The sequence below is a fragment of the Lissotriton helveticus genome, chromosome 8 (assembly GCF_964261635.1).
Source record: "Lissotriton helveticus chromosome 8, aLisHel1.1, whole genome shotgun sequence".
Taxonomy (NCBI): domain Eukaryota; kingdom Metazoa; phylum Chordata; class Amphibia; order Caudata; family Salamandridae; genus Lissotriton; species Lissotriton helveticus.
Window position 1 is genome coordinate 232,695,743 of NC_136069.1, and position 26,980 is coordinate 232,722,722.

A 26,980-nucleotide genomic window follows, 5' to 3' on the forward strand; every position below is an offset into this window, starting at 1 on the left:
CTGATAAAGACTTCTAACCACCAATTTCTCACCTTATGCGTAGAGACTAAATCAGTGTACTTCCTCTGGTGGTGAGTGTGTGGAACGTCTCGGATCAAGAAATTCTGCAAGACAGATCAGCTGAAGTTCCTGTCCCACTGGACAAGACTGTCCAGGCAGTAGTGCTATGTGTGGAGGGACGCCCATGTTGCAGCCTTTAATATTTCCATGACAGGCTCACCCGTGCCAGCGCAGTGGTAACAGCCTTCGCTGTGGTGGAGTTAGCACGCAAGCCTTCTGGGATCTGTTTCTTGGCCAGCCCATAGCAGGCTTTGATCCATAACACAATCCATCTTGAGATGCTTCTCTTTTGCAATGCTTTGACTTTCTTATTTCTAGAGAAGCTAAGTTGGTTATCCAGACGGGAATCTCTGGTTCGGTCGATGTAGAAACTAAGCACCTTTTTAGGGTTGAGGCAAAGAGGCCCGTCTACGTCCTTTGAGGCAGTGAATAGAATGCCAGCAAGATGAGGAATGTCCCTATGTCGAACAGCGTGACTACCTTTGGCAGAAATGCTGCTTCTATCCAGTGGACTAATTTGTCTCAGAAGAAAGATGTACAAGATGGTACCACAAACAACATTCACTCATTCACCTGGCCAATGTTATCGCAATGAGGAATGCTGTTTTTATTGTTAGAAGGCAAAGAGGACAACTGTGCATAGTTTCAAAAGAAGAGCAAATCAGGTAAATGAGTATCAAGTTACGGTCACACTGAGGCATCACAAACTGTGTTGGTACAAACATAAAGGCCACCCCTTTCAGGAAACACACAACAACAGGTGGCTTGAAAAGGGATGGCTGATCAGGTAAACAATGCCGAAAGAGCTGAAAGGTAACCTTTAACTGTTGCCTTGCTGGGGTAAGGACAAACAAAACAGAAGAACATCTAATAACTGTGCATTCAGAGGTTAGGCGCATCAGTAGGAGCACCAAGCAACAATTTTCTCGCAGCTCAGGGCATAGACAGATTTGGTGGATGGACACCTGGCTGTCAAGATGACACCAATCACTTCAAGATGGAGATTGAAGGCCATCAACTGTTGCTGCTCAATCTCAATGCTTGGAGGTGTAGGTTGTGCAGACTTGGGTGCAAGAGTTGGCCCTGCTGTTGTGACCAGAGGTCCTCCCAGAGGGGCAGGCAGATTGGAGGACATATGCTTATGTCCAGAAATTACGGGCACCAAACTCTTACCAGTCTGGAGCCACTAGGATGACTTGGGCCTGCTCTTTCTTGACATTTTTCCCCACTCTGTTCAGGAGAAGGAGGGGCAGAAAGGTGTACAGGTGTCCTGACCCCCAATGTAGGCAGAAAACATTCCCAAAAGAGAATTGGTTGGGAACTCCAACACGCAAAAGTCTTGACACTGTGCAGTGGCGAACAGATCGAGCCAGGGTTCTCTTTATTGTTAGAAGATGCCCTGTGCTACCTCTGAGTGTAATTGATATTTGTAACCCGCTAGGCAACAGCGGTAGAGTTCTTCTGCCTTGGTGTTTAAAGATCATGCCAGGTGCTGACCAATTGGGGAAATATCCTGAGCGTTCAATTACTTCCATTGATGCAAGCCCTCCTGGCACAGAATCCATGGATCCATGCCACCCTGTTTATTGCAATACCACATGGCGGTCATGTTGTCCGTGAGACACTGCACCTATTCCTTCTAGTTTAGCGGAACACTTTTATTGTCAAGCGAGTCACTTGAAACTCCAACAAGCTGCTGTGGAGGGAAACGTTCGCCTGAGACCAGAGTTTTCTGCTCTCCAACGCTCCTAGGTGACCTCCACAGGACAACAACAATGCATCTGTCACAACCTTTAGCTACAGGTGGGAAGGCAGAGGAATCTGTCGCTGACCCAACTACAGTCGAGCAGCCACCCGTGCAGGTCATTTGCACTCTTCTTTAACACCTGGATGGACAGTGACAGGCCCCCTTTGTGCTGAACCCACCGAGATAACAGATCCCATTAAAATCCAGGACCAAGGGGTGAAGATCGGTCTCATAGTCTGAATGTCCTGGACTCTCTCCATGGGAGGCACAAAACTGAACCATGTCCAGAATGGCTGTGATAAAAGTGAGAACCTAAGGATTCAATTGTGACTACAGAACGTTGATAGTGAATCCTAATGATGATCCGCAATTAGTCCAATTTTGTTTAACATCTATATGCGGCCTTTGATTGCTGTCATAAGGGTGTATAATATAAATATTGTAAACTATGCGGATGACACCCAACTTATTCTATCTTTAGAGGGGGAACAGTCTACATCCCTGGAAAACTTTCATGCTTGCCTGCAGGTTACGGCACACTGGCTGAGAAAGAACTCGCAACAATTTAATGCTGATAAGACCGAGAGTCTTTACTGTGCAGCAGGGAAGTCTCCCCCGTCACTTCCTATTGACTTCTGGCCATTAGCCACAGCCAGTCCATTGGCCACCTCGGAGAAGGTGCGGAATCTGGGAATTATGTTTAATAACAAACTGACCCTTGAATCACAAGTAAATAAAACCATGGGGAGCTGCTTCTCTATTATTAGAGCCCTTCGTAAGGTCCTTCAAGGTTCTGCCAGATCAAGCTCGAGCATTGGTAGTACAAAGTACCATTCTAAGCAGGCTGGACTACTGTAATGCCTTGCTGCTGGAGCAAGATATTTGATAGAGAGGCTCTAGAGTATTCAAACAATAGCAGCTAAGTTAGCCTTGAGAAGGCCAAGACGATCATCTGCCTCCTTGGCCTTGTCAGAGCTGCATTGGCTTCCTATACTCCTAAGAGTTACATTTAAGTCCCTTTGCATAGTATTTAAGGCTGTGCATGGGTCTGGACCGAAACCAATGCAGAATAGGTTTGCCTGGTATGCCCCTGCTAGGAGCCTTCGCTCCTCCTCCGCCAGGATGGTGAAGGTACCAAGATTCAAAAAAGTAAAATCGGGAGGTAGGGCTTTCAGCACATCTGCTGCATGACTATGGAATAATCTTCCATTCGAGTTGAGACAACTGGAAGATCTTCTGTTTAGGAAGAGACTGAAGACAATGCTCTATCCTAGTGCATAACTTACTAAATTGGTGAGACCCCCCGTCGTAATATGAGCCCAGTTGGGCACACATATGTTAGTGCCATGATGCCCGTAGGGTGACTGTGCGCTCTATAAGTGCCGAAAATAAAAAAATGACGGGAGGTTCACCACAGTCTGGCGGTGGTTGACGACTGCCTAAGGCAAACCTATCTTCAACAGCCAGTCATTGAGGTAAGGGAAGTCTGGCACCCCTGACCTCTAAAGGTTTACTAATAACACCACAATCACTTTCATGAACACCCAAGATGCACTGGTAAGACCAAAGGTGAGCACCTTGAGCACCGCAAAGGTAAAATACTGCTGTACCACTACAAACCATAGGTAGCACCCGTGGGCAGGCAGGACAGGCATGTGGAAATAGGCGTTGTGGAAGTCCAACAACACCATCATTCCCCAGGGTCGGGGACAGATAAGACCTGGGCTAGGGTGAGCATTTATATTTTTTTCTTCCGGATGAAGGCGTTGAGAGGGAGCTGGTCTAAAATAGGTCACAGGCCTCCATCTTTCCTGGGCACCAAAAAAGTAACAGGAGTAAGACCCACATCCTACTTCTGGTGCTGGCACCCTCTTGACAGCCTCTTTGGCCAAAAGAGTTTCACATCCTGCCTCAAAATGGAGAGATTGTTCTCCGCCAGTTGCTGGGGAGGTGGTGGAAGGTGCAGCAGGGAAGAGAGTAAGGTAATGCGTATCCTCTGCCAATGAACTGTAGAACCCATCTAGCCAATGTTATTGTGCCAAACCCGGGAAGAATTGGTGGATTCTGCCTCCCACAGGGTCTGCCTCCTCTAAGGACATGCTAAAGAGGATTGGCAGGTGGGGGGCTACAGGTGGAGGCGTTGCCTGGTGACCTTGGCAGCGGGGCCGGTGGGCACCACGGCCATGACCGCAAAAATTACTGGGTTTCTTGTTGAGGAGGGAAAGGCTGGCGCTATAGGCCACCACTACCAAATCCGCAAATGGGGATGTAGAACTGTTGTGGTAGGTGATGTGGGGCAGACAGACCCAGAGAGCATGTGGTAGCCCCGCTCCCTTCAAAACTCTCTAGAGAGGAATCAGCCTTGCCCCCAAACAGGCGAGATCTGTCGAAGGGCATGTCTATCAGGGAAGACTGGGTATCACATGAGAACCCAGTCGATCGCAGCTACTCATCGCACCCAATAGCAAAAAATGTGCCGATGGCTCACCTTCTGGAATCAGTGGTGTCCAACCCACAATGAACCATCAAGTCAGCAGCACGACAACCGTCTTGAATTGCTGGAAGGAGAACAGGTAAGAGATCTTTGGGTACTACAGGGAGGACTATTGCCATCCCAAAGGGTGTGGGACTAGCATTCCAACAAGCAGCTGGCATTAACTCCTTCCGTGCTCATGATGAGCTCAGCTCGTCATGAGGCACGGTGCTCGTGTGTTCATGACGAGCTGAGCTAAGCTGAGCTCGTCATGAGCCGTGGAACGCTCACACGCGGGGATAATTCCCCTGCTGTGCTGAACCTTCCACGAAAACGGGTGTGGCCGTGACGAGCTCAGCTCGTCATGAGCACACGAGCACTGTGCGCGCCCACACCCCCCAGCACAGCAGGGGAATTATCCCCACTGCGAAGGGGTTAACTGATTGCAGTGGCAGACCCGGCAGAGAAAAACACTTGTTTCCCAAATGTTTACACACACTTAGATTCCCTGTCAGGGGAAGTGGTTGGGAATAGACCTGTTCATGGAGGCTTCCACAACTAAACTTTCAGGGGGAGGGTGTTGCGAGAGAAGCTGAACCTTCCACGAAAACGGGTGTGGCCGTGACGAGCTCAGCTCGTCATGAGCACACGAGCACTGTGCGCGCCCACACCCCCCAGCACAGCAGGGGAATTATCCCCACTGCGAAGGGGTTAACTGATTGCAGTGGCAGACCCGGCAGAGAAAAACACTTGTTTCCCAAATGTTTACACACACTTAGATTCCCTGTCAGGGGAAGTGGTTGGGAATAGACCTGTTCATGGAGGCTTCCACAACTAAACTTTCAGGGGGAGGGTGTTGCGAGAGAAAAGCAGGTTCACCTGGAGCAGGGTGATGGCGTCTGGCTATTTGTAAATTAACTCGGTGGCCAGAACAAGGTTTGGCCCAAGCCCTTAATAATCTGTCATTGCCTCATTGTATAGAAGAAGGGACTCAAAGGATGTTTTCCCCTGTTGTAGGACTTCTGTCAACGCATTGGTCTTAACCTTCAAGGTGGGGAGCTGAAGGACAGGTACTTCAGCAGCCCTAAACATTATCATGGCTTAGGAAGTGCATTCCTCTGTGGCTAGTACATGGTGTGAGAGGAGGCACGTATAAGTGGAGGTATCAATTGTCATAAAAAACCCTCGGAACTCAAGTTGTGCCGGAACCATGTGTGGAATTGGTTCCAAAGTAGGTCAACTTTGGGATCAAGAGTTGTGGCACTGCACCTGTGTCGGTTTAGCCAAATGCATGTGGCACAAGGGTGCAAAATCTGGCTTTAATTTCCTGTGCATTTTTCTGACTTACCGCACAATTTGGGCCGCGACAAAGACTAGCCTATAGAGCAGCTTCATCGACTCAGGATTGGGAACGGGGAAAAAAACTAACTTTGGACACAGACAGCAACTTGGAGCAGTCCGGCTGAGGAATCTTTTTATATTTGGTGAAGTAAAGCCTCCCTTATGGCCTTTGGGTTCATTGACGCGCAGTCACTGCAGGTCTTGGAGTCATGACCCAATCCCACACACCACAGGCACACTTGGTGGCGATCTCTCACAAACATTTGTTTGCCACAGTCCCTACAGTGCTTAAAACCAGTTGCGCAAGGATCATCCATACCACACTGAAGAAACATTTTGAGGTAAATTTCTCTGAGAGACATGAGGGGACTTCTGGCTCAGCGTCTTGGGGTCTGGAAAGTGGAAACTGAAATCAGCCACAGGGGGTGTGCATATATAGTCTCCACACATCATTTCTGGAGCGGGACGACATCAGTGCAGAGCTGCACGGTGCCACTTAAAGGCATGTTGAAGTACTGCTGAATATTCAAATCTATTCAATCTTGCCGGTCATAGCTAAGCTGTTAAAATATCATGATTGAGACATTATCCTGAAACAAACCAGGGCTAAGGAACCCTTGCTATTTGACAATGCCTGCATCCTAATATTTCCAGACTATACAAGGTTGGTCCAGCAACTGAGGCAATCATTTCTGCCAGCCAAGGCTCGTCTTCGGCTTCTTAAGCTTCCGATTGCCCTGCTCTATCCAGTCAGATTGCGGGTTGTCTATATGTCCCGAACCCACTTTTTAGACTCGCCGGAGGAGATTTATCAGTGGACAGATGAGACTGTGAAGATTCGCCCCCACACTGCGCCTAGGCGGGAATCGGACTCCTCGTCTAGCAAGGTCCCCCAGAAGTCGCCTAAACCAAAGCTTAAGAGGAACAATCGATCTAGGTCCAGACGTCGATCCCAGTCACACAGTGACTCCTCACGGGCCGGGTCGGCTCCTTTGCAACATGCACCACCATCCTAATCGAAGGGGGGACCATAGTCCTGTGTGACTTAGACGCTATTGCCTTCCCCGGAGAAGCGCGGGGAGAGTGCCTGCTGACGATGGGCTGGGAGTTGGGGATCCATTGGCGGGGGTAGGCCGGGACTCCCTGTTGGGGTCTGTGGGCCGCACCCGCCGCGACAGATACGTCAACTGTTTTGAGGTATAGGGTGGGAGGCTGTTGGGTTATTATTTCTGGTTCGCTAATCGCACTACTCTATGCCAGCACAAAGCCCTACATACCAGACATCTTTCCACGCACCAGTAATTACCATCAGGGCCTCCCATGGCAGCCCCATCAGGTAGATAACGAGTTCCCCTAGGTACCTGTCGGATAGTAAGCTGGAATGTCAGGGGGCATTGGATAAAATAAAACAAGGGGCCGGCAAAAAGACCTCAGGCAGACATTCTTATGCTACTGGAGACGCACCTTATGGGGACGAAAGCACAGTGCTTTCAACGCTATAGATACACCCAGGTGTCCACTCTGGGTTTATACTGGGTGGCACTCCTGAAGGGGAGGATTGGAAGGAGGCATTGGCCTCCCCGCGGAGGGCTGCTATAGCAGTACGCTTGCGCCTTATCCAGTTCAAGTACCTCCATTGGGTGTATTTTACTAGGGTTCGATTGTGGAAGGCGAGATTGGTGGCCTCCGCAGCATGTCTCAGGTGCGAGTGGAAAGAGGGAACCCTGATGCATACGGTCTGGCACCGCTCTGCCTTGCCACGATTCCGGAGGGGATTTATGACCTGCCTCTCAGAGGTGCTGGGCTGGGACTTGCCCGCTCACCGAAACTGGTACTTCTACATATTAGGGAAGGGGTGGGGGGCAACATCTACAAACACCATCTTATGTTACTGGGGTTCACTTTGGCCAAAAGAGATATCGGCAAGTCATGGAAGGCACCGGCAGCGCCCTCAGTGATGGCATGGAAGAATGGCCTGGACTTTTGGATGGGCTTGGAGATCCCCATTTCTGTAGCAAGGGGGTGCCCGCAGATAAATTGTAAAACGTGGAAGCGATGGGCGGACTATCATGGCCTGCAGTTGGAACCCACCACTATAGCAGGGTCCCTTGACTCATTATAATTTTGTTTCTGTTGGTATAAGATGTGGATTCAGGTATAATAGAGTGACGATGCCTATGATGTGTCTGCATTTCCGAGTGATATGGGATTGAACAAAGATGTTAGTTTGACAGGGGAAGTTGGTACCGTTTTGTTTTCTTTGTTGATCTGTTTCCTTTCATCTGTATTGCTTCCCATTTTTTCAAGTCATGATGATGTAAATTTGTTATGCAGAAGCTTCTGGGGTTCAGAGCTCTGCTCCTTATGTGCTATTTGACAAAATCTGTTAAAAAATAAAAAAAAAAATCTATTCAATCTTCTCCCCTTCCGATAATGCTGGGTCTTGAGGTTCGAAGCCTTGGAACCTTAGAGTCTGGTGCTCAATGCTTGGGGTCTGGAGTTTAGGGGACTTCTTGAACACTTTCCTGACTGATAGAATTTTCGCTGTTAGTTTGCGCCCGTTTTTTACCCTAACTGCTACAAAGTCAGGAAGAGTGCTGTTGAAGAGAGAAGAAGAGGACTGCAAAGCCCGTACTGATTGCTACCTGCAGTTTGCAGTCCGGCACAGGTGCCCACTTTGGGTCTTGCAACTCCCACCACTATGCTCTCTTCTTTCTCTGGGAAGCAGGGGGCAGAGGGGAGAGCATGTAGCAGGGGGTGGAGGGCTTCTGCCTGGTTTTCTGAGAAAGCTGTGGCAACTACAGTTTGTGAAAAAACAGTCTGATCACAGTGCTTACACTGACTAAACAGGTTCCACAAACTGCGCCAAATGTGGGTGCATGAGACAAATGGATTGCAAGTTGACTGGAGGGGAGGTAAGTGGGTGTCCCTTACCTATATGATTGGGTATATTTCTTTAGTGATGTTAATACATAAGTTAACAAGGTCTTAATTGATAATCAAAGCATAGTTATAGTGATCCAGTACCTCCTCAAACCATGGCACTCCCAGCTATTCATATTCTGCCAGAGCACCTATAGTGTTCTTAAAAGCTCTATCAATTTCAGAACTGGACAACGCCACAGATACCTTGTCTGGTGACGAATTGGAACCAAAATCACCAGCAATTGTTCCTGAAATGCTAAAAAGTTACATTATGCATCAAGGTCTAATGATATTATTGAGGTAATCAGGCTATTACCAACCAAATTAGTCAAGTGTTTTGAGGGAGTTAACAGGCCCTCAGTTGAAGCACAGCCACATGTGATAACTAAGACATCCCTTACATTGGTCCAGTACCCTGGATCCCACAGCCATGGAACACTTGTCCACCATGGAAGGACATGAGACATGGGACAAGATAAAGGACATTTCCAGGAAAACGATAAACAGACATAATATCGACTCCAAAATATCGACTGGACATAATATCGAGTCCAAAATATAGACTGGACAAAATATCGACTGGACAGAATATAGACATCAAAAATATCGTTTTTAAGGTAAGTAATGTAATATCGAATGTTAAAAATATAGATAGTTAAAATATCGAAGTATATAATATAGGTAATTAAAAATATCTAATTTTTAATAGTATCTAATTTTTTATAATGTTTTTTATGTTATTATATGTGTGAAAATTGTGTATTTATGTTATAATTAATTTTAAAAAATGAGATTTGTTTTTTTATTTATTGCGTAATTAAATTCTGTAGCAGGTTGTGGGTTTATAGGAGAATAGAGTGGGAAGTAATTTAATTATATTTAATTTCATATGTAAATTTATTTATTGGTATTATTTTTTAATTAATTATTAATTAATTTATATTTGGTAAATAATTACATTTTAATTGGCAATTCATTTTAATTAATTGAATAATTGCTAATTATGTTAATTTTACTAATTTATTTTCCGTAGCGGGTTGTGGGTTTATAGGGGAATTGGGTGGGAAGTAATTTAATTAAAATTAATTAAATATGTTAAAAAATGTATTGGTATTTTTTTAGAATTAATTGTTAATTAAAAATGTATGGGTCATTAATTAAATTATTTTTATTTAATTGATTAATTGCTAATTATGTTAATTTTACTTATTTATTTTCAGTAGCGGGTTCTGGGTTTATAGGAGAATAGGGTGGGAAGTAATTTTTTTATAATTAATTAAATAATTCAATTTATTTAATTGTATTTAATTAGAAAAAATAGATAAATAAGTTTTAATTGTTAATTAAATAAATTTTAATTTGTAATTAATTTGGATTACTAGGTAAGAAATAATAATAATTAATTTTAATTTATAATTTTAATTGATCAATTGCTATGTTAAAATAAATTGGTAATTACTTTAAAATAATTTGTTATAGATATTAATTTATATTTTTTTAAATAATATATGAAGTATTTAATTTCCCTACTGTTGCACACTCTGGAGTGGGAAAAGTAATTTTTCCCCCTACGCTATCCAACGCTTTCCCTACTGTTGCACTCTTTGGAGTGGGAATAGTAATTTTTACCCCTACGCTATCCAACGCTTTCCCTACTGTTGCACCCACTGGAGTGGGAATAGTAATTTTTACCTCTACGCTATCCAAAGCTTTCCCTACTGTTGCACCCACTGGAGTGGGAATAGTAATTTTTACCCCTACGCTATCCAACGCTTTCCCTACTGTTGCACTCACTGGAGTGGGAATAGTAATTTTTACCCCTATGCTATCCAACGCTTTCCCTACTGTTGCACCCACTGGAGTGGGAATAGTAATTGTTACCCCTACGCTATCCAACGCTTTCCCTACTGTTGCACTCACTGGAGTGGGAATAGTAATTTTTACCGCTACGCTATCCAACGCTTTCCCTACTGTTGCACTCTTTGGAGTGGGAATAGTAATTTTTACCCCTACGCTATCCAACGCTTTCCCTACTGTTGCACTCACTGGAGTGGGAATAGTAATTTTTACCCCTACGCTATCCAACGCTTTCCCTACTGTTGCACCCACTGGAGTGGGAATAGTAATTTTTACCTCTACGCTATCCAACGCTTTCCCTACTGTTGCACTCACTGGAGTAGGAATAGTAATTTTAACCCCTACGCTATCCAATGCTTTCCCTACTGTTGCACCCACTGGAGTGGGAATAGTAATTTTTACCTCTACGCTATCCAACGCTTTCCCTACTGTTGCACCCACTGGAGTGGGAATAGTAATTTTTACCCCTACGCTATCCAACGCTTTCCCTACTGTTGCACCCACTGGAGTGGGAATAGTAATTTTTACCTCTACGCTATCCAACCCTTTCCCTACTGTTGCACCCACTGGAGTGGGAATAGTCATTTTTTACCTCTACGCTATCCAACGCTTTCCCTACTGTTGCACCCACTGGAGTGGGAATAGTAATTTTAACTCTACGCTATCCAACACTTTCCCTACTGTTGCACCCACTGGAGTGGGAATAGTAATTTTTACCCCTACGCTATCCAACGCTTTCCCTACTGTTGCACTTACTGGAGTGGGAATAGTAATTTTTACCCCTACGCTATCCAACGCTTTCCCTACTGTTGCACTCCCTGGAGTGGGAATAGTAATTTTTACACTTACGCTATCCTACGGTAATAATATTGATTATTATTTAATTATATTATGTTACTATATATATATATATGTTTTAACAAATATGGTTGTAATTTTTTTTTATAACTTTCATTAATTATTTAAATATTATAAGGTAATTTAAGTATTAAGTATATTTTAGTAAATAATTTTTAATATTAATTTAAGTTAACACTGTTTTTAATAAAGTCGATATTTTAATTAACTATATTTTTGTAAACGATATTTTGTAGTCGATATTTTTGTACTTACCTGTTTGTAGATACAAACTCGATATTCTGTCTGTCGATATTTTGTCAACGATATTTTTTCAACTCGATATTATGTCCCTCAATATTTTTTCAGTGATCCCAGGAAAACATCATAACCGAAGATGCAGCTGTAAGCCATCCTGAGAGCCATTGTGAGATTACACTAGCTGGCAATGACCCCATTATAAATCTTTCTGGCGTAAGGGGTGTCTGCAGTGGCAAACAACAACCCTTGCTCCTGCAGTCAGGACATCTAATACAGGGATTAATGGCCATTCGGACCAAACCTGCATGCAAAAACTAGAAAACACACAACAGGTGTAAAATGGATTGAAAACTGTCAATGACTTCACTGCAAATGCATTACCGAATCGAGAATCTTTTTCAATTGTATGTAGAAAAAACAGAAATTGTGAAACTTCGGCAATTAATAGGGTTGGGCTGACTGCGGCATAAAATTGATTGTCGTGTCATGAGCATCCAGGATAAATGGGAAACCTGTTTGTTCTATCTTTTAGAAGGGGGTATAGAAACCAACTAGATGTGCTACTATGTCTGAGAAGCAGGTTTAGGACAACTAAGTTGAGGAAGAGGGTTCAGACTACAATTCACGACCTAGTGCCAAAGCCCACAGATCATCTTGCACCTCCACGTCTGGAATGCACTTACAAATGAATGAGAAATCCAAGACACAAATATTGGAAAGCGTCAAAGAACCAGGAAGGGGGGGGGGGAGTAAGAGCAATCTGTTTATATCACCCCTAGGAAGTCCCCACAGTTGCAGTATCTTGCAAAATATTCAAATAACATAGATACTAATACGATGCATCATGTCCGAGCTACTATTTTAAAGGTGCTTGCAAACATGTTTGCACCTGCCAAGATAGAAGGTGACACAAAAGTAAATCCCCGCCTAGAAAAATGATGCATGAGGGGCATTTGATGAAATGGACCTTATTTCCATCTACACTTCTGAGGGTCAACATGATGTTTTAAATAAGGGGACCTTTCACACTTATTGCGCCAACTTGAAGGGCCTTATAATGTTGTTTTGAATGGCAAATTATAAATTGAATTCCGAAATGACCCGGGGTTGCGGGGCAAAGAATTCCCCCAGGTATGTTGGGAGGGCATAGGCCATTGTACAGCACTGTAATCTCAAAGGAAGATCTTGCTAACTTGGGAATACTTGTGTCCAAGGTTGTGGTGGGAAAATATCCATTCCTACCAAGAGTGTTCCAAATACAGATGCCACATAGTAGAGACTACACCTAGGATAAGGAAGAACTGTTAAGTAGGAGGTTGGCAAGTGAAAGGGTCCCGATTTAAATATTTTGAGGAACGGATGAACCATGAAAGTCAATTGTATTTGGCTTAATGAGAATATGAGTGGGACCTTGTGTAGGGATATTAGCTAGGGGGGTGAGCGGCTAGTAAAATCCCTTCTATAGAAACAACTGCATCACTCCTACCATAGGCAAACATAATGGTCTGTATTTGAGTGATATGATTGCTCTAATCTCTTAGGACGTTCCTATTGACCACTGCAAGAATGTAAATATTGCTCGCATAGAGTGCCCGTTATCTGGAAATCTGGAGGACATGAAAATGAATACAAAGGAACTCAGCAAGCCCTTATCTATCGATATATTAAGTGAGAACGTCGAGGGACTAGTGCTAAATTGGACAATAATGACTGGCATAGATTTATGGAGAATCACTAAATTTGTATTTTTCAGGAAACAGGGCGATGAATTCCATAGCATCACATAGAATCCATTGCATACATCTTATAAAATACCAGCAGTCAGGTAACCCAGACGAATACCATCTGGTGGGTTAACAATACGGGTACTCTTTTCACTTACCTTTAAGGGTTCATGAATTTGATTGTAATCACCCGGACATGCAATAGGTATTATTGACTTTCAAAACAGACAAGCAACAAATGTTTATAACAGAGGTGATAAATATACTGCAGAACCCCCAACCTTGGCCTGCCATGATGATAGGTTTCACATAGTTGGTAGTGGCAGAAGTGGTGGAAAGAACCCCATCATATTGGTCACTGGTCATTTAATATCATTTACAAACCTGTGATAACTTCACAGCAATCAGTGACAAAGATAGCTAAGGGAAAGGCATCTTCAACTTGATGCGGAGTAATATACAAATTAAATCTAATGGGGGGGGGGGGAGTTCAGTGAGCGTCACTAGCTACATTAGCTTCGCTGGCACTTATCCATGGCCCCCATGACCAGATTACCCCAGATAACACACATATAGTAACAGCTTTTCTAAAAGCATAATTGATTGCATAATGCTAGATCAATCTAGCCTAAGCATTATGATCAACATGAAAACTGAGAAACATGTTGAGTGATAAAGATCCTCTGATCCTCTCTTTGAGGCAAACCATTTTCATTAATAGATCTTTGAAAACTCAAAGTCACAATAACGTTTATATTTTGACAGACTGCAGGAGAATAAAATGGGATGAGGCAGTACTTATCGCAACTCTGCCCTGAATAAATAGTTTTATGAGCGACATTTGGAACCAGAATGCATTATGACCTTAGAGTCATTTCAATTTCCACAGCTATATAATTCTGCAGAAGAACGTCCTGCCTTTCTTTTAACAAAACCAGTGGCTGTCTAGAAAACCATTTTTTTTAATCTCTCCCAACTGGTTTTATAGATTATAGATCAGCCCGGGCAGCATTATTGTTAACTATTAAAATAGATGCCAGAAAAACCAATCAAAAGGTCTCATTTCCATCGACCATCTGCACATGAAGCAACATCACTGGTTTTTCCATCATCCATCTGCACAGTAAGTGACATCACAGGATTTCCCACCATCCATCTGCACAGGAAGTGATATCACTCCTCACCCCTCCCCGGACCTACTTAGGGGTGGCCGCAGCACGGACAAGCCTATTTGTGCCTGTTCGTGCCTGTATCATGCTCAGTGCCAGGAACCCAAGTCCTCCTTCCTCAATCTGTTACCCCACTGTGACCCTCTACGCCCTAAACCCTGGCCGCCACACCCTACACTGCTGCATTGCTGCACCACACAACACCATGGGAGTGTTATCCTGGGCTTCCTGCAAGTTTCCATGCACCTACCCACGTCCACCACTCACTGCACCTACGCCAACAGCACCCAACACCCCACCCTCTCACATTCACACAGTCCTTCAACCACCCACACAACACTCCACACTCGCAACCATGCTCCTCACCAACAGCAACATGCTGCATGACAAAATCTACTTTTCCTCATAGACACCTGGCTTATCCCCGCATCGCTACAGCGACCTATCCATCCCCCCCATTCCTCCGGCTCCAAGATCACCAGGCAAGATAGACTACCCAAGCCTGGGGGTGGAATCACCATCAGCTGACCACCTCCACGGACATGTTATCCTCCAACACCTTGGACCTTTTGCCATGAAAAAATCGAAGTAAGCAAGGCACGTTGCACTTTTTATTGTTTTGTAAATTTTACCAGAATCTTAGGTGTTTTTACGTTAAACTCATGTTGATTATACAGAATATTAGATTACATAAAGCTACTATGAAATATTTAATTGCATTAAGAGAACACTCGGTGTGTTATAATGTTCCCCTTTTTATCTTGAATGCTATTAATGTGAGGAAAAGTGTTATGTATTAGTGGGCCATTGAATTATATTATGTTTTTACAGACTGTATATTATGAATACATGTAATTGAATCAGATATTGAGATGTTATAATGTATTTAATATATGTTTTAGGTTTGCATTTTTATGTACTTTTAAGGCTTTTTTAATAGCTCAATAAAGTTTCATGAATCAAACTCATCCAGTTCACCAATCGTGCTGCTCTGGCTGACCGCATCAATGATAGCACCATTAGAAGCAAAGAAAACACAGCCATTGTGAAGGATCTTGCATCACCAGCAGCTGCCTCAAACTCGACCACTCCCTCACAGGACCTCTGCAACAATCTCTCAATTCTTCAGCAACAAAATGACTGCCATTTACAGCAACTTCAACCCACAACCAGACCCCAACAGATCTCAACAAACGCTCCCCAATCTTATCCAAAGAATCAATGTTAACCACATGGCCAGTCATCACCCCGAAGAAAGTGCTCACATAATGACGTCCATCGACTCAGGGGCCACTACCATCTCCATGCCTACTACAGAGGACTGCAACCATCAGTGCCATGCTAACAGCCATTGTGAATGCCTCCAACTCTTCTGCAACCTTCCCAGTAGCTTAGAAACATACAACTGTCCTTCCATTGCTGAAGAAACCCTCAACAAACCCTGCAACGCACGCCAACTACAGACTGATCTCCCTGTTACAATTACTGACCAAGGTCTTAGAGAAAATCATCAACAAATGCCTCACCAAATACCTCAACAGCCACCAACTCTTCAATAACACTTAGTCTGGTTTTAGACCCAACCACAGCATGGAAAATGCCCTCTTCGCCACTTTGGATGACTCATGGCTCTGGAAGGAGAAGACACAGCGGCCCTCATCCTCCTGAAACTCTCTACAGCGTTTAACACGGTAATTGCACTTGATCCTTATCCAAAGTCTACACAACATCGTAATCCAAGAACACACACTCCAATGGATCTGCTCCTTCTTGGCTAGAAGGACCCAGTCAGTCAGCCTGGCCCTGTGGACCTCGGATACCCACAAACTCATCTTCGGAGTTCCGCAAGAATTCTTCCTGAGCCCAACCAGTTTCAACACACAGATCCCTCTAGATAGCATCACCTGCTCTCACAATATCAGCATCCTCTCTTACACTGACGACACACAATTCATTCTTTCCGTCATGGACACGATACTCAGTACACAATGCCTGTATGACTGAAATTGCTCACTGGATGAATGCCAACTGTCAAAAGCTGGACACCGACAAGACCAAAATCATGAACTTTGGGAAGAGCGATTCACTGTAGGACTCCACCTGGTGGCCAGCCACCCACACCAAGCACCTTGGAATGGTCACTGGCAGAAAAGTTAACATGACTGCCCAATTCAACACTAATAATGCCTCATGCTTCCCTTACCTGAAGAAGCTCAGGAAGATTTTCAAATGGCTTCAAATCAGCACCTAGAAAACTGTCACACGCCCGTATCACAAGCAAGGTGGAATATGGTAGTACCCTCAATGCTGGGATAAACAAAAAACTCACCAGAAGTCTGCAGACCATTCAGAACTCGGCGTCCAGAATCACTCTCAACCTCTGGCGACACACTCGTATCACCCCACACTTGAGGGAGCTCTACTTGCACCCTATGCAGAAATTAGCACAATTCGAACTTCTCACCCACACTTTAAAGGCACTACATAACACTGGCCCAACACATCTCAATAGCCATCTGCTATCAGAAACGTTCCAGACACCTCCGCTCATTCGGACTCCAACTTGCACACATCCCATGCATATGAAAAACAAGATCCAGAAGGCAGGCCTTCTCCTATATCGCTCCTCAACAGTTAAACAACTATACACAAGAGCCACCTCCTCATTTCTTAAACTCCACTAAACTGAAGACCTCGCTGATTGAGTAGTCCCATTAGGCCCCAAGTTTGCTAGACTCACAATTGCTAAGTGCCATGATAGCCTCTTGGGTGACCGTGCCCTCTACAAATCAACATAACATAACAGAGGACACCAAACTTAAAAGGCATCATTATAAAACCCTACTGGAAAAAAAAAGTATGAACTATTGGAATATAACAGATGGCAAGATCGTTTGGGAGCAGTAACATCTAAAATGTCAAAGTGCTCTGCAACATTATATCTGATGGTAACATTGAAGCGGTGTCCAGGCAAAGAGAAGTAGATAGTAAAGAAAATCACTGGTATGAACACTTTTCATCATTTTATTCTGCAACATTTACCAGTGTATAAGCTATTGAAGCATGCCTCAAAGCTGCTCCGAAAATAGTGGGACCTAAAGTTGCTATCCTGTTATACACAGACAATTCCTCACTGGTATCCAAGACACTAAAGTCTTTCAGAATGTGTTGGATAGTGAGTTCCGCATTACAAATGGATTGGTTATGAATACATGAAAAGTTAATGATATTATGCCCCCATTAAGTGTCCAAGAACAATTTCAGTCTGGACAACTCAGACCTTGAGCAAGTGCAAGAATTCCCCTACCTGAGATACACTTGACACACAATGCAAAATGGAAGGAAAATATAACCAGGAGCTGTAACCTCCTAGCAGAGTGTGCAGGAGCAACACTGCCCTTTGACAGGGAGAGCGGTGGGTGCTTATTCACCTCACCTCCCCCATCTCACCCCTCTCCATGTGAATAAGCTACAGGCCTAGGATGCTGCCCTATTTGGAACTGAAATTTGGAATCACTCTGATGTTTCAGAGTTAATAGACCCTGAGAAAGCCTTCTTAAAACACATTTTAAGCCCATCCTACAGCACCCCAACAGTCCCATTGCTTCTAGACCTTCAGATGCTGGCCATTTCTATGCTAGCTACGTTTAGACCTGTACTATACTGGGCCCGGTGTGGGGTACAAACTATGGGGCTCATTAGGATGGCGGACGGACTTGCGTCCGTCCGCCACCCTAGAGTAGGAGGGACCGTCCGCATGGGCTGCGGCGGTCCCTCCGTGCAAATTAGGATGTGACCGCCACCCTGGCGGTCACATCCTGGATATTTAACATTGCGGCGGGTGCAGCTTCAAGCTGCACCCGCCGCAATGTTAAAAAAGCATACATTGCATATGTATGCAGCAAGCAGCAGGCACCACGCGGTGCCTGCCGCTTGCTGTATACATATGCAGGGGGGTACCATAGGTACCCCCCATGTGCACCCCCCATCCCCCCTTCACCCAGGGGGCCCGCAACGGGCCCCCGCAGTGAAGCACCGTATGCTTTTACACGGCGGAATATCCGCCGTGTAAAAGCATTTCTTTCTGTGCATCCTAATATGGTGGACGGTGTCTGAGAGACACCGTCACCATATTACAGCTTTTCCGCCGCGGTTGTAAGCCAACCACGGCAGAAAAGCTGCGGACGGAAACCAGGACCCACCAGCCATCCTAATGTGGCGGTGGGTCTTTGGTGGGTCCGCTGTGGTTTTTCCGCATCCTCCGGGCCGGCGGTGGATTCCGCCGGCCCAGAGGATGCGGAAAAACCGCAATCCTAATGAGCCCCTAAGTTGGAGACTATAACAAGGCACTACAAAATGTACTGACTCTCACAGGCAGTGCTTCGCTGGCATGATTTCAGCACATATGCACCCTGGTAGCACAGACTGCTACGTTCGAGCTTTGGACCAAACTTGATTCCATTAATTGAGGACTTGGTAGAAAGGTTAAACTCACAAATTGAATATTAAGTCTACCAAAGGTACATACACCAGGCCCTTTCTCACTAGAAAATGCTTACCCTCATGTGTGATATACTTCTGAGATTTACTTAGATGAGGTGGAACCAGCAGTGGCCAAATCTTTGTACATTAAGCTGAGGTCTGGTACCTTGCCACTTAATCATTTGATTTAAAAGTAGGGAGAAGTCTGTTAGAAAACAAGTCACTGTTGCATGTGTCCGGAGTATGTCGAAGACTACATCCTCTTTTTCTGCCGAATGTACAGTTTAGAACAAAATGGCTGTAGCAACTGCTTAAAAATGTGTGTATTCGTAACGTAGGTGCCGCTGTACATATGATTAAGTCGGACTGTGGTGTTTGCGGTCTCTCGTTTTACATTCTATACTTGAAAAATCAGACAATGTATATTTTCTCTTTTACAACAGTTAACTGTATGCTTTTATAATCATGGTTTAATTGACGTTTATTGTGGTTATTTATGCCACATAATATTTTTGAAAATAATTCATTTATTCAGTCACTTATATTTTCTGCCCTACCCATGTGCTTGGTAAGTAAGTTGTGACAACTTGATCATTAGGGTGCTGGGTGTTTGTTGGGGTCCATTATCCAGGTTTATGAGTGATAACATGTCAGTGGGTTTTTACAGGTAGTGTTGTAATATGACATTATACATGTACATTGATGGAAAACTTTAGGAAGTGGTATGAAATATTTGATCTAAGTAAACTCTGACTGAACTTAACTTACTCCGTGGTGAGCAGACACTCCGGACCTGTGTCCCTCAGTTGGAGAGATATCATTCTGAAGCCAGTCTGAGCTTTGTCATTGCACAAACCACACAGGTTGTGCTTACCGAAACAAACTCAACAGTTTCTACAAAAGTGATTCTCTCACCTTGTTAGCCACAGCGTTGGCGTTAGGTCTGGCATCAAATATGAAGAGTTTGTGGGACTGGGCGTTAGCATCCACAATGGACTGAAAATACTTCTGATCATCTTTGCTCTGTTTCCCACTCACGCCAACCATGGGCTGGCTACAGCGAATGATTGTAGCTTGGGTTTCTGGATGAATCCATGATAGAACCTAAAATTACAAAAATGAATGGTCATTGTAGTATTTATAATCAAGTGTGCAGAGTGCAACATAAACATGTATATAATCTACCTTAAAACACTGCTTCTCCGATTTATGCTTTGTGTGCTGAGTGCATTAATACCAGGAAAAAATAAGAGGCTTAGCGTCCGACTACACGTTAACGTGAAGGCTAACAGGAGGGAACAGCAGTACACAACTGGAAGCGATACTCCCCCAGGCTCCCCAAATCTATGGATGGGAAACCAGCAAAAAACAAGCATTTGCAATGCAATAGGTCTCGCATTAGGAAAGTTTGAGCTATTGGTATTGTAAATGACAATTTGTTTATTTATGTGTTGGTTTTGAAAGTAGCGAAATTAATAGCTTTGTCATTTACAATGCCAATAGTTATAACTTTCGCAAATGTGACACCTATAGCATTTGTGATGCAATATGTGTTGTATTTACGTGACTTAGATGTATTGATATTACAAATAACAATGGCTTTTAATTTTTTTATATTTAATACTTAAATAAAAGTTATTGTAATTTATAATGGCAATAGCTTAAACTTTTGCAAATAACTTTTGTGAAGATTATGTTCAGTGTATTTTATTGTGACGAAAATCCAAGAACAGAAGTGAAATATTAACATCTTTTTGTGGCATTTGTAATAATGCTTGAGACTTTGAGAGAACATATTTGAACCAGTTGTTGTTGAATGGTTGCACAGATTGATGCTGTGGTGGCGCCGAGTGATGTTGTGGTGGCGACGAGTGATGTTGTGGTGGCGACGAGTGATGTTGTGGTGGCGATGAGTGATGCTGTGGCGGCGACTTGTGATGCTGTGGCATTCAGTGATGCTGTGGTAGCACATAGTGATGTTACGGTGCCCCTGAGTGATGCTGTGGTGGTGCTGAGTGATGCTGTGGTGATGCGATAGATAGAGTGCGATAAATAGATAGAGTGAGGGCGATAGATAAATAGATAGAGTGAGGGCGATGGATGGATAGATAGATAGATAGATAGATAGACAGATAGATAGATAGATAGATAGATAGATAGATAGATAGATAGATAGACAGACAGACAGATAGAGTGAGGGCGACAGATAGAGTGAGGGCGATAGGTAGAGTGAGGGCGATAGGTAGAGTGAGGGCGATAGATAGATAGATGGTTGTGTGTGGTTTTGTGTGTGTGGAGTTTGTGTGTGTGGGGTTGTGTGTGTGTGGGGTTGTGTGTGTGTGGGGTTGTGTGTGTTGGGGGGTTGTGTGTGTGTGTTGTGTTTGGGGTTGTGTGTGGGGTTGTGTGTGTGGGGTTGTGTGTGTGGGGTTGTGTGTGTGGGGTTGTGTGTGTGGGGTTGTGTGTGTGTGGTTGTGTGTGTGGTTGTGTGTGTGGTTGTGTGTTGTGTTTGTGGTTGTGTGTGTGGTTGTGTGTGTTGTGTTTGGGGTCGTGTGTGGGGTTGTGGGGTTGTGTGGTTGTGTGTGGGTTAGGTGAGGCGAGGCATTGGAGCAGGTCTTTCTTGAGGGTGAGGGTTAGAATTAGTGCGAGTGATACATTTGATTCAAGAGTGAAAGTTGCGTTTACTGTGACAGATAGAAGCAAGTTTAGAAATAAGGTCTGGTTAAGGGTGAAAGTTATAGTTATGGAAGGAAATAGAAGCAGGATCAAGAGTGAAAGTTCGGGCTAGAGGAGGTTTGGATCTGGGTTAAGGGAGAAAACTACGGTCAGATGAGGGACACAAGCAGGATTAGGCATAGTGATGGTGATAGATAGAAAGACATAGAGTGAGGGCGATAGATAGAGTGAGTGTGATAGATAGAGTGAGGGCGATAGATAGATAGATGGTTGTGTGTTTGGTTGTGTGTGTGTGGAGTTTGTGTGTGTGGGGTTGTGTGTGTGTGTGGAGTTGTGTGTGTGTGTGGGGTTGTGTGTGTGGGGTTGTGTGTGGGGGGGGGTTGTGTGTGGGGGGGGTTGTGTGTGTGTTTGGGGTTGTGTTTGTGTGGGGTTGTGGTTGTGTGTGTGTGGTTGTGTGTGTGTGGTTGTGTGTGGTTGTGTGTGTTGTGTTTGGGGTCATGTGTGTGTGTGGGGTTGTGTCTGTGGGGTTGTGTGTGTGGGGTTGTGTCTGTGGGGTTGTGTGTGTGTGGTTGTGTGTGTGATTGTGTGTTGTGTTTGGGGTGGTGTGTGTGGTTGTGTGTGTTGTGTTTGGGGTTGTGTGTGGGGTTGTGGGGTTGTATGTGGGTTAGGTGAGGCGAGGCATTGGAGCAGGTCTTTCTTGAGGGTGAAGGTTAGGATTAGTGCGAGTGATACATTTGATTCAAGAGTGAAAGTTGAGTTTACTGTGACAGATAGAAGCAAGGTTAGAAATAAGGTCTGCTAAAGGGTGAAAGTTATAGCTATGGAAGAACATAGAAGCAGGATTAAGAGTGAAAGTTCGGGCTAGAGATGTTTTGGATCTGGGTTAAGGGAGAAAACTAAGGTTAGATGAGGGACACGAGCAGGATGGGGCATAACATCGGGGTTACAGACTCATTTAGGGCCAAAGAGAGTTTTTGAGTTCATTTAAACTACAGGGCATAGTTAAGATTAGTGCATGGGTTAGTGTTAGTTAAGGCTCAGTGAGCTAGCGAGGTAAATTAAACAAAAACAACATTAGAAAGAAAAGTAAATTCAAAACAAATTATCTGAACTCTATGTACAGGTCAAAGATTAGCAATTTCGATGCATTAGCAAAATGATATTTTGATGACAAGTAATTGTTATTTTGAGTAATTTTCTTAAACTGTTCACCTAGTGCTGGCCCCAGGGTCACGCAGAAAGGGCCAGGTGGGTGACAGGTAAGGGAGTGCGTACCGCCCATGACCACAGATGGGCGCTACATGTGACTGTAAGCACTGTGATATTTTGTATGTAGCATAGACTTAAAAGTCACAGTATAATACACGCATAGTCATGTGAGGAATGCTGGATGATGATGGAGCGAGATAGAAAACAAAATTTTGTTTAAACTCGCAAAGTCATATTTCCATAACATGAATAAAATTATTAATGATTTGTGATATGTCGTGCTAATACAATCTAGATTAAACTTTACACGTGGGGGGACTAACATGTGTGCTCATAAACGTGCATATTTGTTGCATCTTTTTGTTCGTGCAAAATAATAAAATAATTTATTGTTTTCGTTTTTGTCATTACTAACTGCTGCAAACTTAAATAAGCATGTGCTTGTTTTGCTTTTCCTTGTCTGTGTAATGTCATTTCTACTATTCTAGGTGCATATGGGTCTCATTGAAAAACGGAGACTGGTAAATATAAACGCTGCTTTATTTGTTTGCAATGGCTAGGTAACATTTTGATTAATAGGGTGGGTTAATTAATTAGTAAACCATGGGGTGGATACAGATTATACTTTATTTCTTACATTAATACTTTTCTTGTGTTTGTTTTATACTAGAAATCATAAGTTGCCTGCTTTTGAGGCCTAGCTATTTGAGCCGCAAAATAAAAGCTGATCCATAATTCTGCAGAAAGTCACGAGACGCCCATTCTGAATTAAAACGTTTATTGAAGCTACATTCAAAAAGCAAAAACTGATGAGCTGACATCATTCTGTCGGACATGGCCAAGGTCGAAAGTGAACTTTTGTCAGTCTTTAACTTGGCATCCGCGGAAGTCGCGCTGAAAGACTATGGAAGCTGCGAGGATGACTTAATACAAAGTTACAATCGAAGGAAGCCTCTGGCTTCACGTGGAAGAGACAATGGTCTTTGTAAGACATGATTTTGTGGAACTTTTTAAGAATCGGGTGACATGTCACTTGTCACTCTCAGCCAATGGGACGTCGAGTATTTCTGAAAACTTTCCTTTGCTAGTTTAGTTAGCGTAGAAAGGTATAAAAAGTCATGCCCTTAGGGTTGGGCTGGCTGCTGCTTTCTGACTTTCCGATGAGGGTGATGTGCTGCTGGACTTTGCGTGGAGCACGTAAGAATCCTCAAAAATCTTTACTTTAATTTCTGTCTATTTAGCTCAGTTAGGGAAATAGGTTTTAAAATGCTAAATTTTATATAATTTCTTTAAATTTGATTCAATCGCTTAAATTGTATTTTTCCATATTTCTTACCATCATGCTTGCTTTATTGCAAATAAATTTCATTTATAAAACTTACAACTTATATACCATAATTTAGAAAATAAAATCTTACTTTTGACAAACAAGCTGGTCTTGGTTATTTAGAAGTATAGGTTACCTTTAGCTAGATCGCGTCACCTATGGTGGTCGTTTAAATGGTTGGGTTTTATTCTAATGACAATGTTCTTTCTGCAAATGTATAAAATGTATATAGTGTGTATATAATGTGTATATAGATTTATTCTGACCACCTGATTCAGTAGGCCCAAAATATATCAGGTTCATAAATGGGTCCATATTTAGTATAGAATTTTGTTTATAGGTTATGAAGTTGGGTAGCGTAGTTTATGATATATTTTCTATAGCCCGCTGGATCAATTATCTGGTAGCAGAAATTGATGGTTGCTAAGAGGTAACCAAGGTAATATGTTGGTTGCTAAAGGTTGCGTCATGGTATGCAAATAGGATCAATGTTTTAACACTTGTTAAGTTCGTTTTTCGTGCCTATCTGTAAGCTATACCGGTATAGATTGTGTGGCGAGTAATTAGTCACGCAAGCCATCTGTTCAGTTTGTAGTGATATCGCCGAGTATCACAAGAGGTATCGCCGTGTACCATAGTGTTGTCGCCGAGCAGCACAGTTTTAGGGCTAGGTCTGAATCTTGTATAGTGAGGATTTTCTAAGAAATCAAAGCAGCATGAGAATAGGGACAAAGCGCCTTCCATAAAACTCACTGTGATGAGAGTATTGGTTATATCCGAGCTTGAGTGAAGGGTAAATTTAGCGTCGGTACATGATTATCTATAAACAGGTTAGAGTCCTGTACGGGTACATGTTTCATATCTATAAACAGGTGAGAGCCCTGTACGGATAACGTCGTTATTTTGCTAACGGTGCATGAATTCTATAAACAGGTGAGAGTCCTGTACGGATTTCATGTGTGTTTGAATTTAGGGAATTTTCCGTGTAAAAGTGCGAGTTTGAATTGTATTTTATGTTCAAGTGGAACTCTTAGAACTTTCACTTCGCGGTGGGTTCAGAGCAAAGCGAGTTCATAATTATACGTGCTAGAAGGGTGGGGTAAGGTTACTCTACTGACAATTGAATATTATCCTTAGTGTGAATAACGCCGTCTATTCCGAAGTGTGGATACTTGAATGTATGTAAACTATCCTAAATAGTGAAACGAACAGATGTTGTCTTTATAGTCATTGTTAAGAATTAATTTACACTGAAAAGTGTCCTTAAAATGGCGCTGTGAAAAGATTTTGTGAAGGAGGGGTAAGCGCCAGGAGTGAGAAGCGAGAAACCGCAGCTGCTGTGTACGTCACAGAGCCGCGCTGGGATTGGGTGTCCTACGTCACAAGCTGTATTCTGATTGGCTCTTGAGTCTCTGACGGCCTGTGAGCTGATTGGTCTTTCGGAAAAACTCTAAATTTATTGGTTGAGCAGAAAAGTGACGCAGCTCAACTGCCATTGGCCTGTTGGTGTGTTTCGCGCACGGATTGGTTGTTTTGCGGAACATCCCGGAAATAATTTACGAACGATTTTGTGAATTAAATTTAACTTTTAAAAATGAGTTATCATTTTAAACATGTTGAGAAAAAGACAACATTATTTCAGAAATTTAAAAATTTATTTTCACCTGACAAGAAAATCGAAACGCGAGGTGGTAAACTACTTCATAAGTATAAAACACCTGCAGCGTACATGGAAGGTGAATACGGATATCATACTGTCTTATGGTTCGACAGTTGGAAACGTTATACTAAAAACGATGGTGTTTTGGCTTGGCCTGATGATGGTTCATTTAATGTAAGGGTTTTAAGAAATTTACGAGAGAAAATGAATGCTCTTGTTCCAAAACCGAGACCAACTCAATTTGAAGCTTTAGTTGAGTGGGAAGACGAGATGTATCAGTTACAAAGAGAAGCTAGTGGAATTAAAAGACCTTCTAAAAATCCATCATGGAAAAGAGAAACTCATGAAGATAGATTGCGAATGTGGAGACAGGGAAACATGAGTGAAGGATTATATTTAATTCATGAAATGGTAATGGGTTCTCCTACAGGGAAATCTATGGAAAGTGAATCTGAGGATGCAATTATGGAAGAAATATATACAACTGCTAGAAATAAACAGCCTAATCAGCCTTTGAGACCTCCTAGATCATGGTCTACTCCGGTGGTTTCTACTGAAACTTCACCGAGTGCACCTCCAATTAGTGAAGCTCCTAAAATTTATCCAAAGAATTGTGAAATCACTGAAACTCCTAGAAGACCAGAATTCGAGAATGCTCGAAATGAGGGCAGACATTTTTCAATGACTCCAAGAGCAAGGGAACCTCCAAAAGATTATGCAAGAGAGACAACAAATGTTGATGATGTCGATTATAATGAATATTTAAGGTCTAAAGAAGAATTAATTAAAAGAATGACAAAAGGCATGGAAGCTGTCACAGTTCCAGTAACAATAGGTCCTGTTCAGCCTGTATTTGATCAAAGAGATACAAACAAAAATGGATTAACTATTCCTTTAAATACAGAAATTCAAAAACCTACTGAAAAATTTTATTCAGACTTGACTGAATTAAACACTTCTAGATCAAGAATGCCTGATTTAACCTTTAATGAGGATTTATCTCCAAAAACACCAATGGGTGCTATGTCAGATGTAGGAAGTCCTGAAGTTAGGGTAACCACACCAAAACTTGATGTGGCCAAATTAAAAGCGAATATAGAAGAATTAATAATTGGAACAATTGGCCCAGATAGTTTAAATTACTATCGGGATGATGAACTACTATTTATTTGCAAAAGTATTCAGTGGAAAACGAAAAATAAATATGATCAATTAGAGGATTTAGCTGCAGAACT

At 43.1% G+C, this 26,980-nt stretch overlaps 1 protein-coding gene across 2 annotated transcripts in view; it reads right to left on the reverse strand.

Moving 5' to 3' along the window:
- MTMR2 (myotubularin related protein 2) overlaps positions 1–26,980 on the reverse strand; it is a 530,987-nt gene that overhangs the window by 172,732 nt on the left and 331,275 nt on the right. For both annotated transcript variants that reach the window (XM_078656989.1, XM_078656988.1), the window contains exon 8: positions 19,792–19,980. In XM_078656989.1, coding sequence (XP_078513115.1) covers positions 19,792–19,980 — 189 coding nt within the window. The remainder of the gene's footprint in view (positions 1–19,791; positions 19,981–26,980) is intronic.